The sequence below is a fragment of the Stegastes partitus genome, unplaced genomic scaffold, assembly GCF_000690725.1.
Source record: "Stegastes partitus isolate 25-593 unplaced genomic scaffold, Stegastes_partitus-1.0.2 Scaffold769, whole genome shotgun sequence".
Taxonomy (NCBI): domain Eukaryota; kingdom Metazoa; phylum Chordata; class Actinopteri; family Pomacentridae; genus Stegastes; species Stegastes partitus.
Genome location: NW_007578500.1, coordinates 204,100 through 221,050, shown reverse-complemented (window position 1 = coordinate 221,050; position 16,951 = coordinate 204,100). Strand labels below are relative to the sequence as shown.

Here is a 16,951-nt window from a genome sequence, read left to right as displayed (position 1 = left end):
TTCAGTGTTGAAAAGCAAGACTTCCAAAGGGTGTGAATGCTTTCTGTAGGCACCGTGGAGATCAATCTAAGTGAGCGTAACGTCCTCTGAAGTGATGGAAACATCGCTGTGTGTGTGTCAGAGGACGGAGGTCAACCTCTTCCCCCGACAGTTTCTTGGGAAACACTGCCGGATGGGAATCTCCTCACACTGTTCCTCCTGATGCTGTAAACACACACTGACTGATCCTCCCACACACCGTCTCTTCCACTCTTCACATGGATCCTCCACCTCTGGCCCTCGGCTGGGACGCCGGCCCGGTCCCAGGCCCCGGCATCCCCCATCCACTCTGCTGGTCCTCCAACCTCATGGGGGCGCAATCACGGTAACTTTGGGGACTTGGGAGATCATTTTTGACACCATGAGATACTTTAGTTTTTTAAGTATATTGTTAAAAAAAACGTTTTAAAAAAAGTAAAAGAATCAAAAAAGAAAAAAGTGCACTGCTGTCATATTCTAAAACTGGGGAAATAACAGCAAATATCTGTAAAATAAACAATTTTTAAAATATTTTTAAGTGCAATGAAATTGTATTTTCTTCTTCTTTTGTTTAAGCAGAACTTGCTATAGAAGGCAACCTGCTATTCTTTTTGTTGTCTATTTCAGTAGGTGGCGCTGTCACCAAATAAACAGGGTAATAGAAATAATGTCCTAAAAATGCTACTGTACTGTAAAAACTAAATCTGTAAATTAAAAAAATTAAACAAAAAAAATAAATCTGGCAGCAACAGGAAGATTGCAAAAAAACAAAAAACAATGGTGAGATACTGTAACATTAAAATCTGTAAAAAGAAAAAAAGGGGCAAAAATAACAATTATATCTGTAATTTATTGTTATTATCATCATCATCATCGTCAGATCTAAATACAGTAATAAATAAACAACCAACCAACCAAACAAATAAACAAATAAATAAAATACTGTAATTTAAAAAAAAAAAAAAACATAAAAAAAAACAAACAAACGAATTACTTCATGTAAAAATACAGGTTTTTGATATGAACATTATTTACAGCGTCGTCTTCTGTTAAAAAAAAATCTTATTTAACATGTACATTGTAGGGACGCGGCTGTAGCTCAGCTGGTGACCCACGTATAGGGGTTACAGTCCCCAATGCAGCGGCCATAGGTTCCAGTCCCACTCATGGCCCTTTCTTGGAACCCCTTCCCCCCATTGTCCTCCCCCACTTTCCTGTCTGTCTTTCAACTGTCCTTTACAATAAAGACAAAACGGCCAAACAAACAAACATGTAAAATGTAAAACACTATATGTTTAAATAATATCAGCTATATTTAATAAAAAAGGGAAATCTGGAAAATAACAGCATTTTTCAGCCCTTACATAACAAGCATACATAATTTATCCTTAAAATATCTGTAAAGTAATGACATTTTTGCTCATTTAAATAGAATTAAACAGTTACATTTTACAGACAACAATTGTAAAAGCTTTGAAAACTACCATTCATAAAGATACACATCTTTGCAGCTGTTGTTTTGTGGTTAACATGTATATGAACACTTTTTTCCCCTTATGATTTTACTAAATATTAAATGTGATTTAACAAAACAAGTCCGTAAAATAACTGCAAATTGTTCTGAACAAATCACAGTAAAAATCTGTCAAAATGTTGTTGTTTTTTTTACAGTGTGACCTTTCAACCCATTTAAAAATGTTAATAAATGTGTTGTCATTGTTCCAGGTTTCATAAAATCTGCTTTATTTTCCACACAAGCTGCAGTGCTGTCATATTCACAACCCCAGCAGGTGTTTCNATTCACAACCCCAGCAGGTGTTTCTTTGTTTACCTGCTGCTGTTCTCAGTTCACCTTCACACAATCTGACCAAAGACGCATCAAATTCCTGAAAACAGCGTGTCTGAGCGCAGAAAGCCTCCTCGGCTCCGCAGCGCTCATTCGGCTTTAGTTTGACCTACATTTTTATTTTCATCATCATCATCATCCTCCACTATGAATGGTTTCATGGCAGAGAGCCTTCCATCACAGCTGAGTGTGTGCTCGCAGTGCGCCGCCGGAGCGCCATAACAGCGACAGGACGCGCCAGTAAATGTGACCGAGAGACGCTGCTGCTGCTGCCTCCACCTTTATTCTAAGGAGGGAATAAAAGGACGCTCCGACTCGCAAACCTGCACCAGAGGCCGGGTAAGTGTCTCGCTTTGCTATTGTACCCTTCTGTCTTTCACAGCCATCTTCGGGCTGTTAAAACACGACGTCTTTAGTTAAAAGAACGCTCTCTTAAGTCACCAGACTTCATTTGAAAAACGTGCAATTTGAATTATCTTTGCTCCCCAGTAAAGGTGTGCTCGTTAAGAATAGTGTCGTTATAATATTTTAAATGTTTGGGAACTAATCTTCATTTCGGCTACTACAGAATCCATCAGCATGAATATTTCAGCAGAATATGAGCTTGATTCACGCTGCTCTCCCTTCCTACACCCGGAAGAGAGAGGTTGACTGAATTACGCGGGACTGTTCAAAAAGTTGACAGATTTAAGAAGATGCATCGTTCTGTATTCTTTTTTGTCCATGCCGAATTTAAGAGTGAGGCGAACAAGATTAGCAAAAATAATAATCACTTGTGATTTTTAATTATATGTGTCTACAGGCGTGGAAAACTTTAAATTGCTTGATTTGTGAATGGAGTCTTGTTGACCTCTCGACAAGGGGGCGACTGAGCCACATTGTATGACACGTAAAAGACACCGGATTGGTTTGTCACTGCTCCAGTGTTTGCTTTTGATATTTATGCAGACATGCATTTCTCTGCTGGGACTGAATGCTGCAGTTTACATGAACGACTGACGGTCCAGTGGGAGGCTGGGGGTTGCGCTCCTCCAAGGTCTCCCCATGTCAATATCAGTGGAAAGAAAAGCGGCTTGAAAGCGTGTGAATCCTGCAATCTCCTTCATTAAAGGAGGCTGCAGTTCACGGGTGACTGTGCACGGTGCTCTGTGCATGCACCCACAGACAATCAGATTACAGATTTAACACTAAAAATAATTAGAATTACGCAAAAAACAGCATCTTTGCAGGAGGTTAAAGCACTGAGGATGATTCCAGAACCTTGTCTTAGATGTTTGATATTCATAGGCTCACTTATTTGTTGTTTCTGAGTCATTTTAAGAGTAAAAGAGACACATGTTTTATACTCTAGGGGCAAAATATAACAAAAAATAACACAAAACACCAGTAACCTCCTTGTTTCTGTGCTGCAGAGCTTCAAATAAAGTTCTCAGACATGCAAACGATCAATTATTCATGTCTCAGAGAGAACTGTTTTGTAAAATCTCGCCCACATGAGGTGAAATGACTTCAGCTGCGGGTGTGTAAATGCAGCAGACATGCCAGAAGCTTATAATAAACCCTCATCTCAGCGCTGCGCTGCTGCAAGTTTGGAAATCTGATAGGAGGCAGCGTTGAGTCAAGTTCACCAGAGTTACTGCACTTGTACCGGAAGCGCATCCATCAAAATAAAGCTGCTCAGGGTGGGGAAATTGCTGAACATACTGTAGATGTAAAAAGATTTAATCCCACAAAGAAGAATATCTGCAATATGGACACAGACAGTTGCAAAAACGTTATTTCTCATCCATGAGGCTTCTTCAGTTTTAAATAGCTGCTATATTATTTGCTCCAAAGCACAAAGATCTATTTTCAAGGGTACCACTTATCAGGTACTCACAATGCAGTCCTGAAATCCACACATTAAATTACAAGAGTTGGTTCAGCTGCTAGAGTTTGTGTTATTTTAACAAATTTATTTATTTTCCTCTTTTCTTCCCCTCCTTAGCAGGGTTGTGAAGTGATTCACAAATATATCTAAACAATGAAATAACAATAAAACAAAGAAGAACAACAAAATGTAGACAGATATGAAAACTGTTCTAACAAAATAATGTCTTAATTGTGAATAGAAACGTTGTTCATGTTTATATTCTTGTAATATTTTAGTTTATGTCACTCTTTCATGATGCAGATTGCCGATTAAAATCTCATTCAACCCGAACTTTGACCTCATCTGAATGCAGACAATGTGCCAACTGAAAATCATGATCATAATCTGTTAAACAGGTTTTCAAATATGAGAAATTTGTTGGTGCAAACAAGTAAACACAAAATGTAAAGGCCAAATAAACTCCACTTAATGTCAGAAAAACAGAAATATTACACTACAAATATTTTGTAAATTTAAGGGAGAATTGTGAGTGATTACTTTACTATTTCGTTTCTTTTTTCCTTTTCAAATTTGTATTAATTTCAACATTAATTTTTCGAGTCTTTTACGTTGAAGGAAAGTACCGGAAGCGCACTGTCGTGCAGCGCGTAACTTGACCCCGCCTCCAGTCGGGCAGCAGTAAACGGAGCAGCTGAAGCTCCAGCGGGGCTAAAAATAATCAACTTTTCCCTTTTTAATACTCTGTGTTTTATCTCTACTCCTCTGTTTTCTTTCTTTCGGTCTGTTTTCTGTCTTTTTTCCTCCTTTTTAAACCCAGACATCCGGAATGAAACGCTGTCACTGAGGATTATTACTTTACTTCGAGGTAAGACTCTTTTACTTTTTAATTTTTTTTAGCCGTTTTCTTTAAGCTAGCTTGATTTTTAACGGCTCTGTTTGGCTTGTTTGGCTTGTTTGGTGTTTAAATGAGCTTTTCTGAATTATGTAGCAGCTTCATGTGGTGTTTCTGAAAGTATTTAGACACTTATTTAGTCTGTAGGCTAACTCAGGTGTTGTTGTTTTAATAAAATCTGAAGGTAAATTCACCTGTTAGCTCCGTTTACATGTTAAACTTTAGCCGAGGCTAACTGCTTCATGCTAACAGTTTCACTTTTATCAAGTAGACACCATGTTAAGTTAATTAAAGCAGCAATAATAAGGAAAACACGCATTATATTGAATATTAAACCAATTGAAATTTAAACTGGCACTTTTAATAGCTTCTGAAAGTTTTAATGTTTGATAGAAATTGTAAAAACTTTATTGACAACATCCTCCTGACAGGATGTATTTCTCTGTAGTGAGTCACTTCTTATTCTCAGTCAGTTGTTATGTCAGAAATTGTGATAATTTCTCAACAAAATACAAAATAAATCTGTTTCTTTTAATACAAAGATGACTGGCAGTGTTGTGGTCACCATCTTTGTTTCCAAAATAAAATAAAAATACAACCTTCGAGTGTAAAAAGTGATGAAATTCTGCTTTAACAGAAACCGATCCATCGTTTACATCAAGACGACTAATAAACGACATCGAAACCCACAAATTTATCATAATAGAAGTAAACTACAGCCAGTTACTTGTAAAATAGTACAGCAAAAATCATGATTGACGTTATTCGTGTTCTTGTAGGTTGTTGTTTTGTGTCGTGTGAGGCGATTAATCGATTATTTGTCAGCTGTTAATTAGTCTGAGTATTCTTTGAAGAAAACAAAAGGTCAAATGTGGATATTGTCTTGTATCTCGCCTCCTCCTCCGTGACAGTGAACTTTAGGTTGTGAATGAAACAAAACGTTTAAGGACGTCATCTTGGGCTGATTTTTTTCTCACTGTTTTCGTCGATCAAACAACTAATCGATTAATCGAGAAAACGAGCAGTTTAATCGACAGCTGTCATTTTGATTTAATAAAAAATGTTAGCTTTTTTCGGTGGAGGAATTATTCGGCGACCAACAGAAGCTGCAGTTAAATTGCTTTTTTAAAAATACTGGTGTATGTGTTTGGCTAGAAATGGTTTTGTCCAGACAAAACACCGCTGTGAATGATTTCGTAGATTACATTTGAAAAAATAAAGGATGGTTGTGTTTATTTAGAGTCACAGAAATAACACTGGGCCAATATTTTACCAAAATAATCCCAGTAAACATAATGATTCCTAGCAACCGAAACCTGATAAATTTGTTCAGTTTTACACGTTTATATTTCTTTCTTTATGAAGATCCGTACTCTACTGGACAAACTCAGTGATGGCACCATTTCTAAATCACTCCAAGCATCTTTTCCGTAATTACGTTCTGTAAAAACGTTTGGTAACATCGCTATGTGTTGGACAACGACACAAATATATCTGTGACGGGCCGATATCGGTGTATAAAACTGGGCACGTCATCGGGCTGTAAATCTAGTTATGATCCAGTGTAAAGTTATTTTAACTGTTGATTCATCTGTTGGTTATTTTCTTGATAAACTGGTGAGTTGTGTGGTCGATAAAATGTCAGAAAAAATGTTTTATTTCATCTCCAACCCAAAGATATTCAGTTAACTGTCAGAAGGGAAGTAAAGAAAACCAAAAAATAATCACATTTTTGAAGCCGGACTTTTTGTTTCCGGAAAATTTGCTACAAGCGATTATCAGAACAGTTGAGGATTGACTTAATCGTCTTTTGCGACATGAATAATTGATCTGCAGGTCGAAGAACTTTATTTAAACCTCAGCGGCCCAGAAACCAGGAGGTTTTTTGTCATATTTCGCCCCTAGAAAACCAAAACGATGCCTCTTTTAGTGATGAAATTACTCAAAAATAACCGATAAGTCATAAGAAATCGTCCTTAGCGCTCAATAGCTTTCAGGCGCTAGCAGCACAGCAACCACAAATAAACGACAAACTGGCATCGACCACGTGATCGGTCGCTTTACGAAGAAGCAAAAGCGGCGACTCCAACTGCTTCTGGAAAAGTTTTTGATTTAAAACTTTTGGAAAACGATTCCACGTACACTCCGTCCTCATTAGGAACTATTTAAACTGGACGCTCTGTGGGATGATGACGGTTTTCAGAGCAACAACAGTGGAAGTTGTCTAACTGGAAAAGCATATTAGCGCCTATGTGTGAGTTTCATAGAAGCTTGAACTTTCTTGAAGGACGTTTACGCTCAGATTTAACCCTAAACAACAGGAGGACTGAACAATATGTAATATAACAGTTCAGTCGACAGCTTGAATCCAACGTGTTTCCTTCCCAACTCTTAACATTCATTCAACATTTAGCCTCCGTAAGCCGGGCAGCGTGTCGCCGCCGCTGCCCCTGAAATAGCCTCCGTGCTTCACACCAGACTGCGTCTATGTGCACTTGAATGCGTCGCATGCCACGACCGTGCCTGACCTTGTGTTCAAAGCTCCACCGTAAAGAACCGCTGAAGAGCGAACGGACTCAATGATCAGATTAAGAGCGTTGTTTCCATGTTTTTCCGCAGATCGACTCCCCGGTTCGAGCGGAGCGGCCCGGCGGTGGCATGGCCTTGTCGTTTTGTGGCAACAGCAAGGAACTCAATCCCTACAGCGTGGACAAGGGCGTGCTGAACAATGGCTGCTTCGTGGACGCCCTCAACCTGGTTCCTCACGTCTTCCTGCTCTTCATCACCTTCCCCATCCTCTTCATCGGTAGGCGGCCTGAAAACACTGGAAATGATCTGATTGATCCGCTAACGGATGATGCCGGCGATCCGCTGGTGGCTGCAGAAATTCACAATCTAAACATAACAATATGCTTTTAATTTGAAAAGGTTCAACCACGAGAAGCAAGACGTCTCCTTTGCTTCACAAAAACTGGACTTTTACTGTCAAAGCTGTTTGTTTTGTGTGTATTTTGGAGCATATTTATCTTTTTAAGTCCACATAAAGGTTTGTTTTGTGTGGTTCTGCAGGAAAAGTCTCTGATCGTGTGTTCTGACAGACGATCAAGTGTTTCCTGCTTAAGCCTCTTAGAGCTTCACCTTTTCTGCTGGAAAGTCTCAGAAAGTCGCTGCAGCTGTCAGGACTGAACTAATCCAGAGAGGATTAGAGTCGCAGTTTGGTCTCGTTGTTTCACTGCGTTGTGTTTTAGCTGCTACGGGATGTTTAGATCATACGAACATCATAGAAACTAATCCGGGTTAAACCGAAACTCCTCGTTAACCTCATGTGACCCCGTAAAGGATAGAATGGACTCATAGATGGTGGATATAATATCACAATATAAAAGCACATAATGAGGAATTTAAAGTGCTTCAGACAAATTTTTTGTACATTAATTTCACTGATGCACATGATTTTTAAATTAAAGAGTCAGTAACTTTTCAATACGTTCATGATGTTTTCTCATAGCTCAGTTTTTTCCACAAGAACTTACTTGTAGTGATGTGAATGCAGAGCGTCATGCAGGTTGTTTTCTGGAGCTAGAATTTACAGATGTCACCGAAACGCCTCACTTCCATCGGTAGCTGCTGCGATTGATCGATAAATGCCTCACAGAGATCCATCGTCGGACGCTTTCATCTACAGATTTTTTGTAAACGCCTCTCATGCATCGCTAAATGCTAAAATTTACGGGTTTTCCATAAACGCCTCACGTGCATCAGTCGACGTCACAGTTTTCAGTTTTGTTTCCTGATGCAGAAGTAGACGCTTCAACGTACAGACGTTCCTTGGATGCATCACGTGCATTGGTAGCACTACAGTTTACTGATGTTTCATAAATGCCTCACATGCAGCAGTAGCTGCGATTTACTGATCATCTGTAAACGCCTCACATGCATCACTAAATGCTACAATCTACGAGTTTTCTATAAACGCCTCAGATACATTAGCAGATGCTACAATTTCCAGATGTTCCTCAAATGTATCACATGCATTGGTAGCGCTACAATTTAACGATATTACATAAACACCTCACATGCTTCAGTAGCTTCTATTTACGGATCATCTGTAAATGCCTCATTGCAAGTTGCCAACATTACATAAACGCCTCGTCCGTGTTGGTGGACGTTTTCTAATTTACAGTCCTTCTCTCAGTGGATGCTACTGTTTACCAATGTTCCCTAAACGCCTCACGTGCATTGGTAAATGCTACAATTTACAGATATTAATAAAAAAAAAGTCTTGCATGCATCGGTAAACATACAAGTTACCGATGTTCCTTAAGTTGCAGGGGTTCCCTAAATGCCTCATTTGCATCAGTGGACGCTTTAATTTGCCCGTGTTCCCTAAATGCCTCATTGGTAGACGCTACAACTTACAGACGTTCCGTAAATGCTTCTTATGCTACGAGGCTGTTTTTTGTCTCTAAAAATGATCTTTAAAAGAGAGAAATAAGGCGTTTTCACATCAGATTACTCAGTTACACTGGACTGATTTTATTTACCTGAACAGGTTGCCCAGAGTCACACAGACTGACCCGTTAAATCAATGAAAATCGTGACACTAAGTTGATGTTGACAGATTTTTGGTTGTGCGACCACAGTGGTGGCAGACTAGAGCCGTGTTTAGAGATAAAATAATCAGATAGGATTGTTTTTTTTTCTGTTGATCCATCACAAGAAATGTTGTCAGACTGATGCAGAAATCAGGCTAAAATGCAGCATTTTCATTATCATAGAACTTAAAGATTGCCCACTATGGACTAATAACTTCAGAGATTTTATTGCGGTTGCGGCTACACCAGTTTATCTTCTGGGTTATAAATGTGCAGTACGTCGTCCAACAATAACTGATGGACAGATGAATCTTTAATGTGTAGAAATGTTTTTATCTGCATGTATTTGCACTGATTACAGCTTCATAAAGCTCCGTCCATCTTGGATCCAGCTCCAGGTCGGTTACTTCTTCTTATTCTGAAGGTGAACTGTCCGACCCGTCCGGCAGCAGGCTTCATATTCTCGAGCTTTTGTTGGTTTAAATGGCAAATGTTGCTGCAGGCGCATTATTTCAGCTGCAGCTTCACAAGTTGAGTAATCTGCTCCGTCCTTTGTCTGGAAGAGTTCATCCCGGTGCAACCTTTGGGCCGCCAACCTCTTCCATGTAAAGACCCGGAGGCTGCCGTCGCTTCTGTCTTATTTCAGCTGAGTTGTTTTAGCTTTCAGTGTTCGTCCTGAGCTGCATTCAGTTTGATTATACAGATATTTTCAGTGGTGGTAAATTCCTTATATGTGTTGGTGAACCACTGATGATTATTGATTAGAAGTCAGCAGTAGTTGATTGATCAGTTTGACCAATTTTTTAATGGAAAAAGCAGCAAAAATGCTTCCTCCGGCTTCTTAAATATGAATATTTTCTAGTTTCATCTCCTGAATGTCTTTGGTTTGTGGACAACACAAGACATCTGTCAGCTTTGAGAAACATGGATCAACATTTTTCTAACATTTTATCGACCAAACAGCTCATCAGACTGATCGATAATGAAAGTGATCAGTAGTTCCAGCCCTACTGCTCAGTAAATAAGGAGTAAATTATAAATTTAGATGGAAATTGTGGTTTTTCTTTGGCTCTCTATGCTTGAAATCTGAGCGTAAATCTTGTAGAGTTGATTCAGATTCTGTAAAATGCAAGAACCCAACTCGGGATCTGTTTTTTGAGTTTCTTGACAGGAAATTTAGTCAGAAAGGGAGTAAAAAGAGCAGAAAACTGGCCTCTGGGGTAGAAACGAACGAGGAAACGCAGCGATGTGAGTCACTGTAATCCGGCGTCGCTTCGTGTAATCTGGCAGCCGGAGCAGATGTGTCGGTTTCCATCTTTCTCCCGTCGTGTCGGACTCACTGTTCTTTCCTTGTGACCAGTGTGAACATTAAGCAGCTTTGAAGTGTAGTTAAGATGGGATTTGAACCACGGGTGAAGGACTCGGATGCAGGAAAACAAAGTGGAGCAGAAACACTGAATATGAACAATAACACTGAAGATTTTGTGACGTGAGGTTCGCGGTCGGTGCTTAAACTCAGTTCTGTAGGAAGAAGAAATCGTATTTACTGTAGGTTTAGTGGGTTTTTCTGCTGTTTTACTTTGCAGAGAATGACTTGTACTGGATGTACTGCTGGTTATCGGCTGTGTGAGTGTGTAATGTGTGCGTCCGTGTGTGTTTACTCAGTAGTTTATGGGAATGGTTCTGACCATAAGCCCTCAGTGTGCTCCCAGAGGACTCGCTAATTGATGCTTCCTGGTTCTGGTTTTTTATGGTCTCTGTGCTCCGAGCCTCCGATATGGCTTCGATCCATTTAGTTAAGAGCAGAAACAAACCTAATAAGAAACACAATCCGCACAGATACCACTCTGCGGTGCTGGTCTGGACCGAGGTTTAGCTTTCACGTCGTGTTCGCTGCGATTAAACGATTCGCAGGAAGTCCATCTGGAACTGCTGTATTTTGATATTTGGGTTAAAGCCAAATATTTGATGGTTCAAATGTGAGAATTTGCTGCCTAATGTGATAAAAATTGAGTATTTTTGGGAGGTTTTTGGGCTGTCGATGAAACAAAACGACATATTTTAAAGCATCATCCTTTGCTTCCTGATGCCAAACAATCAATCGATTTATCCAAAAAGTAAACAGCAGGATAATCATGAAAATAATCATTACTTGCAACCCTAATTATATAATTAAATGGTTGTTTATGTGTGAATTTGTACCTGAAAAGTGTTTAAATTAGAGAAAGTTTTTGGTTTTATTAAGACTTTTAGATTTCTAGTGGTGCAAATATTTTAATTTCTGAAGATTTTCCTCCCTATACAAGACAAAAATATAATTTTGTGTAAGTTTTCAAGCAAAAGTGGCCTCAACTTAAAGAAGTTTTCCCCATTTATTACTAATCGTGTCTATTATATGTTGTTTTAGTTTATTTTTTAGTATCTATCATAGTTTCTTTTGGATTTTTGTGTGTTTTTGGAACTTTTCTATTACTAATTTTATCATATTACCTGATAGATCTTCTAATAGATTGATTAAAGTTAGAAAACAACTAACTCCAGTTAATTAAGATGCATATAAAAGGAGATCTGTACTTCATAATGCGATAAAACTCACCAAATGCAGGTTTTACGTTGAGTAAAAGTATTAAATTATGCAATATTTTCTCCAGTTTCATGGTAGAAAGGTGAACAATTGTGCATTTGAAGCAACTCTCTGTGATGATTTGTGTGTTTAAAGCTATTTTCTTGATTGTATTGATGATAATTGCAGTGAACCAGCTGCTTCATGGTCTCTGTGTCGGTCTGTTGGTCAGGTTGGGGCAGTCAGAGCTCCAAGGTGCAGATCCATCACAACACATGGCTTCACTTCCCCGGACACAACATGAGGTGGATCCTCACCTTCCTGCTGCTGTTCATCCACGTGTGCGAGTTCGCCGAAGGCATCGTCTCCAACAAGTGAGGGCATCGCACGAGATGCAGTTTTACTTAAACCATCCGTAAATGTGAAATGAACGATTCTGGTGAAGTTAGCTTTGTTTGCTACGTTGCACGTTAATTATATATTCTGTGTTTGCCTCTTGCTGTAGGGTGATGTCCAGCAACCACCTCCATCTCTTCATGCCGGCCTTCATGGGCTTCGTAGCAGCCACGACGTCGGTGGTTTATTACCACAACATAGAGACGTCCAACTTCCCCAAACTGCTGCTCGGTAAGACGAAGGAGGCTTCAAGGCTATGTCACTCCAATCTGAGTTTTTGCTTCTTTTTTTAAAAAATCTGTCCTCACAATTCACAAAAAGGAACTCATGTGCTCACGCCAGAAAAGGATTTATGAAAAAAAGGATGAAAATCATGACAGAGATACCATCTTTATATCTATATCTACCTTGTAGCTACTGCCTGTGCTACCTTTAAATGCTACTGGAACCTCTGGTATGTTATGCTAGTAGCGGCTAATTTAGCTCAGATCCTTTAGCCTCAGATGGACAAGATTTACTTTTTTTTTCTTTTTTCACCTCGAAAAAGACTCTGATGTGTAAAATCATTGGGGTTCCCCTTTAATGTATTGCTAAATGTGTTCTGTAGTTCATAGCAGAGGGAGTATTTATCCGGTTTTTGCTAATGAAAATCAGCTACTAATTCAAAACCTTCTAAAGACTACTCGAGCCACCATCGAGCCGTATCCTTATGTCATGACAACATCTGTTCAGACACAGTTCTTGTATTTGAATCTCGTTGTAGATTATTAAGAACTGCTGTTGGACGGACACTAAGGGCATTGTTAAGCTTTGGTTATACTTAGTTGTGGATGTGGACATGAGCAGCTCTGAACATCAAAGACATGTAGGTGTTTTATTTCTTTCCAGCCCACCTTGAGGACTTTGTTGAGTTACTTCTAAGTCATTTTAAGAGAGGAAGGGTTTCACTTTTGGGAAGAACTTCTAAATATGTAACTTTGATAGACAGAGATGAGTTTCTCGGGGTTAAATCAACTACAAGGGAGTAATTTTAAAGCATCAGATGGCAAGGAATATAAAACAGGTCATGTTGAAGTCAGTGAAGTCAACTGGAAGAGGGTTCTTTGGTCTGATGAGACCAAAATTTAGCTTTTTGACCATCAGACTAGATGCAGCGTTGGCGGACACAAGACGGAGGCATATCGTTGCAAACACCATCATGATGCTGCCACCACCAGGCTTCACGGTGGGCATGGTGGTGGCAGCATTATGATGCGGGGATGAAATGAAATCATCGGCTTTCCACATGCTGCTGCCTCAATTTCCTATTTCTTTCTTCTTTTTTTGTTCTTCTTTTCTTGATTACTAGCCAAACAAAAATGGTGGTCACAAGGTTTTAGTCCATCCCATCCCCAGCCCTGGACATAAGCACTTCTTGGTTCTCCTTTAAAGAATGAGTGTTGGTGCTGCTCTCGAACCAGCTGTTTTTGGCCAAAAGTTGGTTCTTGGGCAGTTGAACCAAGAAAAACTGGTTCAAGATTAGACACCTGCTCCGAACTGGCCCCCAAACCTGCCCCGGTGGTAAAGGGGTGGTTGCTGACTTTTGATTTGCAGCCTTTTGTTCATCTGCTCCAAATACACAAATCAGCAATGCAAGCAACATCTATTAATATCACGCACTTTGCTCTGGTCTCACAGTCCTTTTCATCTACTGGGTGTTGGCGTTCATCACGAAGTCCATCAAGCTGTGGAAGTTCGCAGAGTTTAAAGTGGGCCCACAGCACCTGAGGTTCTGCATCACGGCGCTGTTGGTGATCCTGTATGGGCTTCTGATGGCCGTGGAGATCAACGTCATCAGAGTCAGGGTGAGTGAACAGCGTCTTCGTTTTCTGAGCTCGTCTGTGCTAATGTAGCGACATTTCCATCTGTTTAGCTTGGACTCATTGTGTCCTTGTGTCTCCCTGTAGAAATACGTGTTCTTTGCCAACCCTCAGAAGGTGAAACCACCGGAGGATTTGCAGGATTTGGGGGTTCGCTTTCTGCAGCCGTTTGTCAACCTGCTGTCCAAGGTAGATTTTCAAAACTAGCTTTCATGGCAACTAGCTAAAAGTGTACAGTATAATGTTGTTTTAAGACCACAAACGACAAGCAAAAAAAAACAAAAATCAAGCTGAAGCCCAACTTCCTGTCTGTTTAGTCAATATTTACTGTACCAAATCTTTCTGGAACACCACTTGGCAGCACAAAAACAAATTCTTGGCACGTTTTCCAGGCGACATATTGGTGGATGAATCCTCTCATCATTGGAGCCCACAAGAGGCCGATAGAGCTGAAGAAGATCGGCAAGCTGCCCATCGCCATGAGGGCGCTCACCAACTACCTGAGGCTCAAAGACGCCTACGAGGATCAGCGGGTGAGCAGCCGGGCGCCTTAAACCGACAGTGAAGTGTTCCAGCTGGGTGAAAGCAAACACATGCTTCTGTTATTTCCTCTCTATTCCTTTTCTGCTTCTATAGACGGCCGAGGATCCTGATCGAGCTCCGTCGATCTGGCGCTCCATGTATCGAGCGTTCGGCCGGCCCATCCTGCTCAGCAGCACCTTCCGCTACCTGGCCGACCTGCTGGGCTTCGCCGGGCCTCTCTGCATCTCTGGCATCGTGCAGCACCTGACGTCTAAGGAGGAAGTTGTGTCCGCTGACAAGATAAAGGTATTTGTGTGCTTTGTTTTCTGTTGGGCCTCAGTCACAAACTCCTCGAAGAGCTTTTAAAATGCAGCCAAGGAAATCACCAAAAGGATAAAAGTTGGGAATTTTTTTCACCAGTTTGTTTGGTTGCAGTTACATTAATTCAAACATAATGCACTTTGTAAAAGAAGTTGTTAGAAAAAAAATGGAAAATGCACAGATATCTGTCAAATAAGGCGACAAAGACGCATTGTCTTTACTGTAAGCCGACCAATCATGCTTACTGTCATGCCTGGTCAACCCCCAAAGGCCCATTTAGAGCCAAGAAAAACCCTGGTCACTGTGTTCTCACAGCTTTAAAATGGGAGGACGAGTGCATTTACATTATGTGGAGCTTAAATGAGCCGTGTTCCAGCTTCTTTATTTCATTCATACATCAATTTCTGGCTCATTACTGTGGTTAGACTGAAGTATGAGCTATGAACAATCAAATTAAAGCTTATTTTCTTAAACAATTTAGTCCAAATTGACATTAATACTTAATAAACAAGGTCTCTGTGCAGAGTCTGCATTCTTTAGATATTGCCTCTTGTATTTATAGGCCATACTAATGATTTTAATAATAATAGTAATAATAATAATAATGCTTTATTGATCCCTTACAGAGAAATTCCATTCACAGTTACATCAGTTACAGTTAGCTGTCTCTCAACCTTTCTTTCTGAAATGAACTGTTTGTGTAATTAGTGCTTTGTGCCCTTATGAGAGGGTTTGGAGGGACTGGGAGTTCAGCATCTGTTCATGGTTTTGGGTTTCATCATCTGCACAGTTTTCAAACCTGCTGCCAAGAAGCAAACAAGGTTTTGAGAGAATACAGAGAATATCTTTTGCAAATTACCAGAGCAGAAAAACCCCTCTTTGTTTCTGACGTAGTGATTCGGTTCTGAGGGCAGCCTTTTAGCAAACAAAAGCAGTTAGGAGTCAGAAATAATAGAATTCAACACTGCTTCTCATCTGTATGGGAACTTAGCATGTGGGAGACGCTGAAGTCATCTGGAAGAACATTTTCTTGCTGCGATGAGACCTAAATTTAGCTCTATGGCCATGGGACTAGATGCTATGTTTGTTGGTCGCTGAATACTGCACATCATTGAAGCACACAGTCCCCACAGTGAAGCGTGGTGGTGGCGGCATCATGTCGCGGAGAGAGTGGCAACGAGACAGACGGTGTTGGAAAAAGCTCGTATTAGATCTTGACTAGTGTTCACCAGAAGCTATGTTGACATTCCTGAAGTCAGCTGGAAGGGGGTCTGATGAGACCAAAATTTAGCTTTTTTGCCATCAGACGAGATGTGATGTTGGTGGACACAAGACAGTGCATATCGTCTCATCCATGATGCTGCCACCGCCATACTTCATGGTGGGCATGGTGGTGGCAGCATCATGATGTGGGGACGCTTCTATTCATTCTATGCTCTGAAGGTAGAGGGTAGTACGAATGCAGCAAAGTATAGGAAAAGAGGTAAATTCAAAGTCAGAAGTTTCCATCCATCTCCTCAGTATCTGCTAGCGTTGCCTTCAAACTGTATGACTTGGGTCAAACGTTTTCCTTCCACAAGCTTCTCAACAGTCTGATGAGTTCTGGTCCATTCCTCCTGACAGAACTGGTGGAACTGAGTCAGGTTTGTTGGTCTCCTTGCTCCACTGATGTTCTCCAGGATGGAGATCAGGGCTTTGTGATGGCCACTCCACAACACTGACTCTGTTGTCCTGAAGCCTCTCTGTAGCTGATCTGGTGCTATGCTGAGGGCCATTGTCCATCTGAAGACCCATTTAAAGCTTTAACTTCCTGGCTGATGTCTTGAGATGTTGCTTCAATATTTCTACATGGTGTTCTTTCCTCATGATGCCATCTATTGTGTGAAGTGCACAGAACAGCCCCACAGCATGATGCTGCCACCCCCGTGCTTCACAGTTGGGATGGTGTTCTCAGGCTTGTTGTCAATTAACCGGTCACATAACTGACCTAAAACAGGAAAAGTTTAGTCTGATTTATTGTCAGACAGTGCATAATGTAATATTCAGTGGAACAAAGCTCAGTGAAA

At 40.4% G+C, this 16,951-nt stretch overlaps 1 protein-coding gene across 7 annotated transcripts in view; it reads left to right on the top strand.

Annotated features, from left to right (window-relative positions):
• Positions 1-4,409: 4,409 nt before the first annotated feature.
• Positions 4,410-16,951, top strand: part of abcc9 (ATP-binding cassette, sub-family C (CFTR/MRP), member 9) — a 74,218-nt gene continuing 61,676 nt past the window's right edge. For 5 of the 7 annotated variants that reach the window (XR_520560.1, XR_520562.1, XR_520561.1 and 2 more), the window contains exons 1-8: positions 4,410-4,602; positions 7,249-7,435; positions 12,020-12,161; positions 12,290-12,414; positions 13,861-14,027; positions 14,130-14,231; positions 14,435-14,575; positions 14,679-14,870. Coding sequence is in view for 3 of the 7 variants with exons in the window: in XM_008291929.1 (XP_008290151.1) it covers positions 7,288-7,435; positions 12,020-12,161; positions 12,290-12,414; positions 13,861-14,027; positions 14,130-14,231; positions 14,435-14,575; positions 14,679-14,870 (1,017 nt within the window). In the remaining 4 variants the exon portion in view is untranslated. The remainder of the gene's footprint in view (positions 4,603-7,248; positions 7,436-12,019; positions 12,162-12,289; positions 12,415-13,860; positions 14,028-14,129; positions 14,232-14,434; positions 14,576-14,678; positions 14,871-16,951) is intronic. The other 2 variants (XR_520563.1, XM_008291928.1) reach the window with 1 other exon arrangement.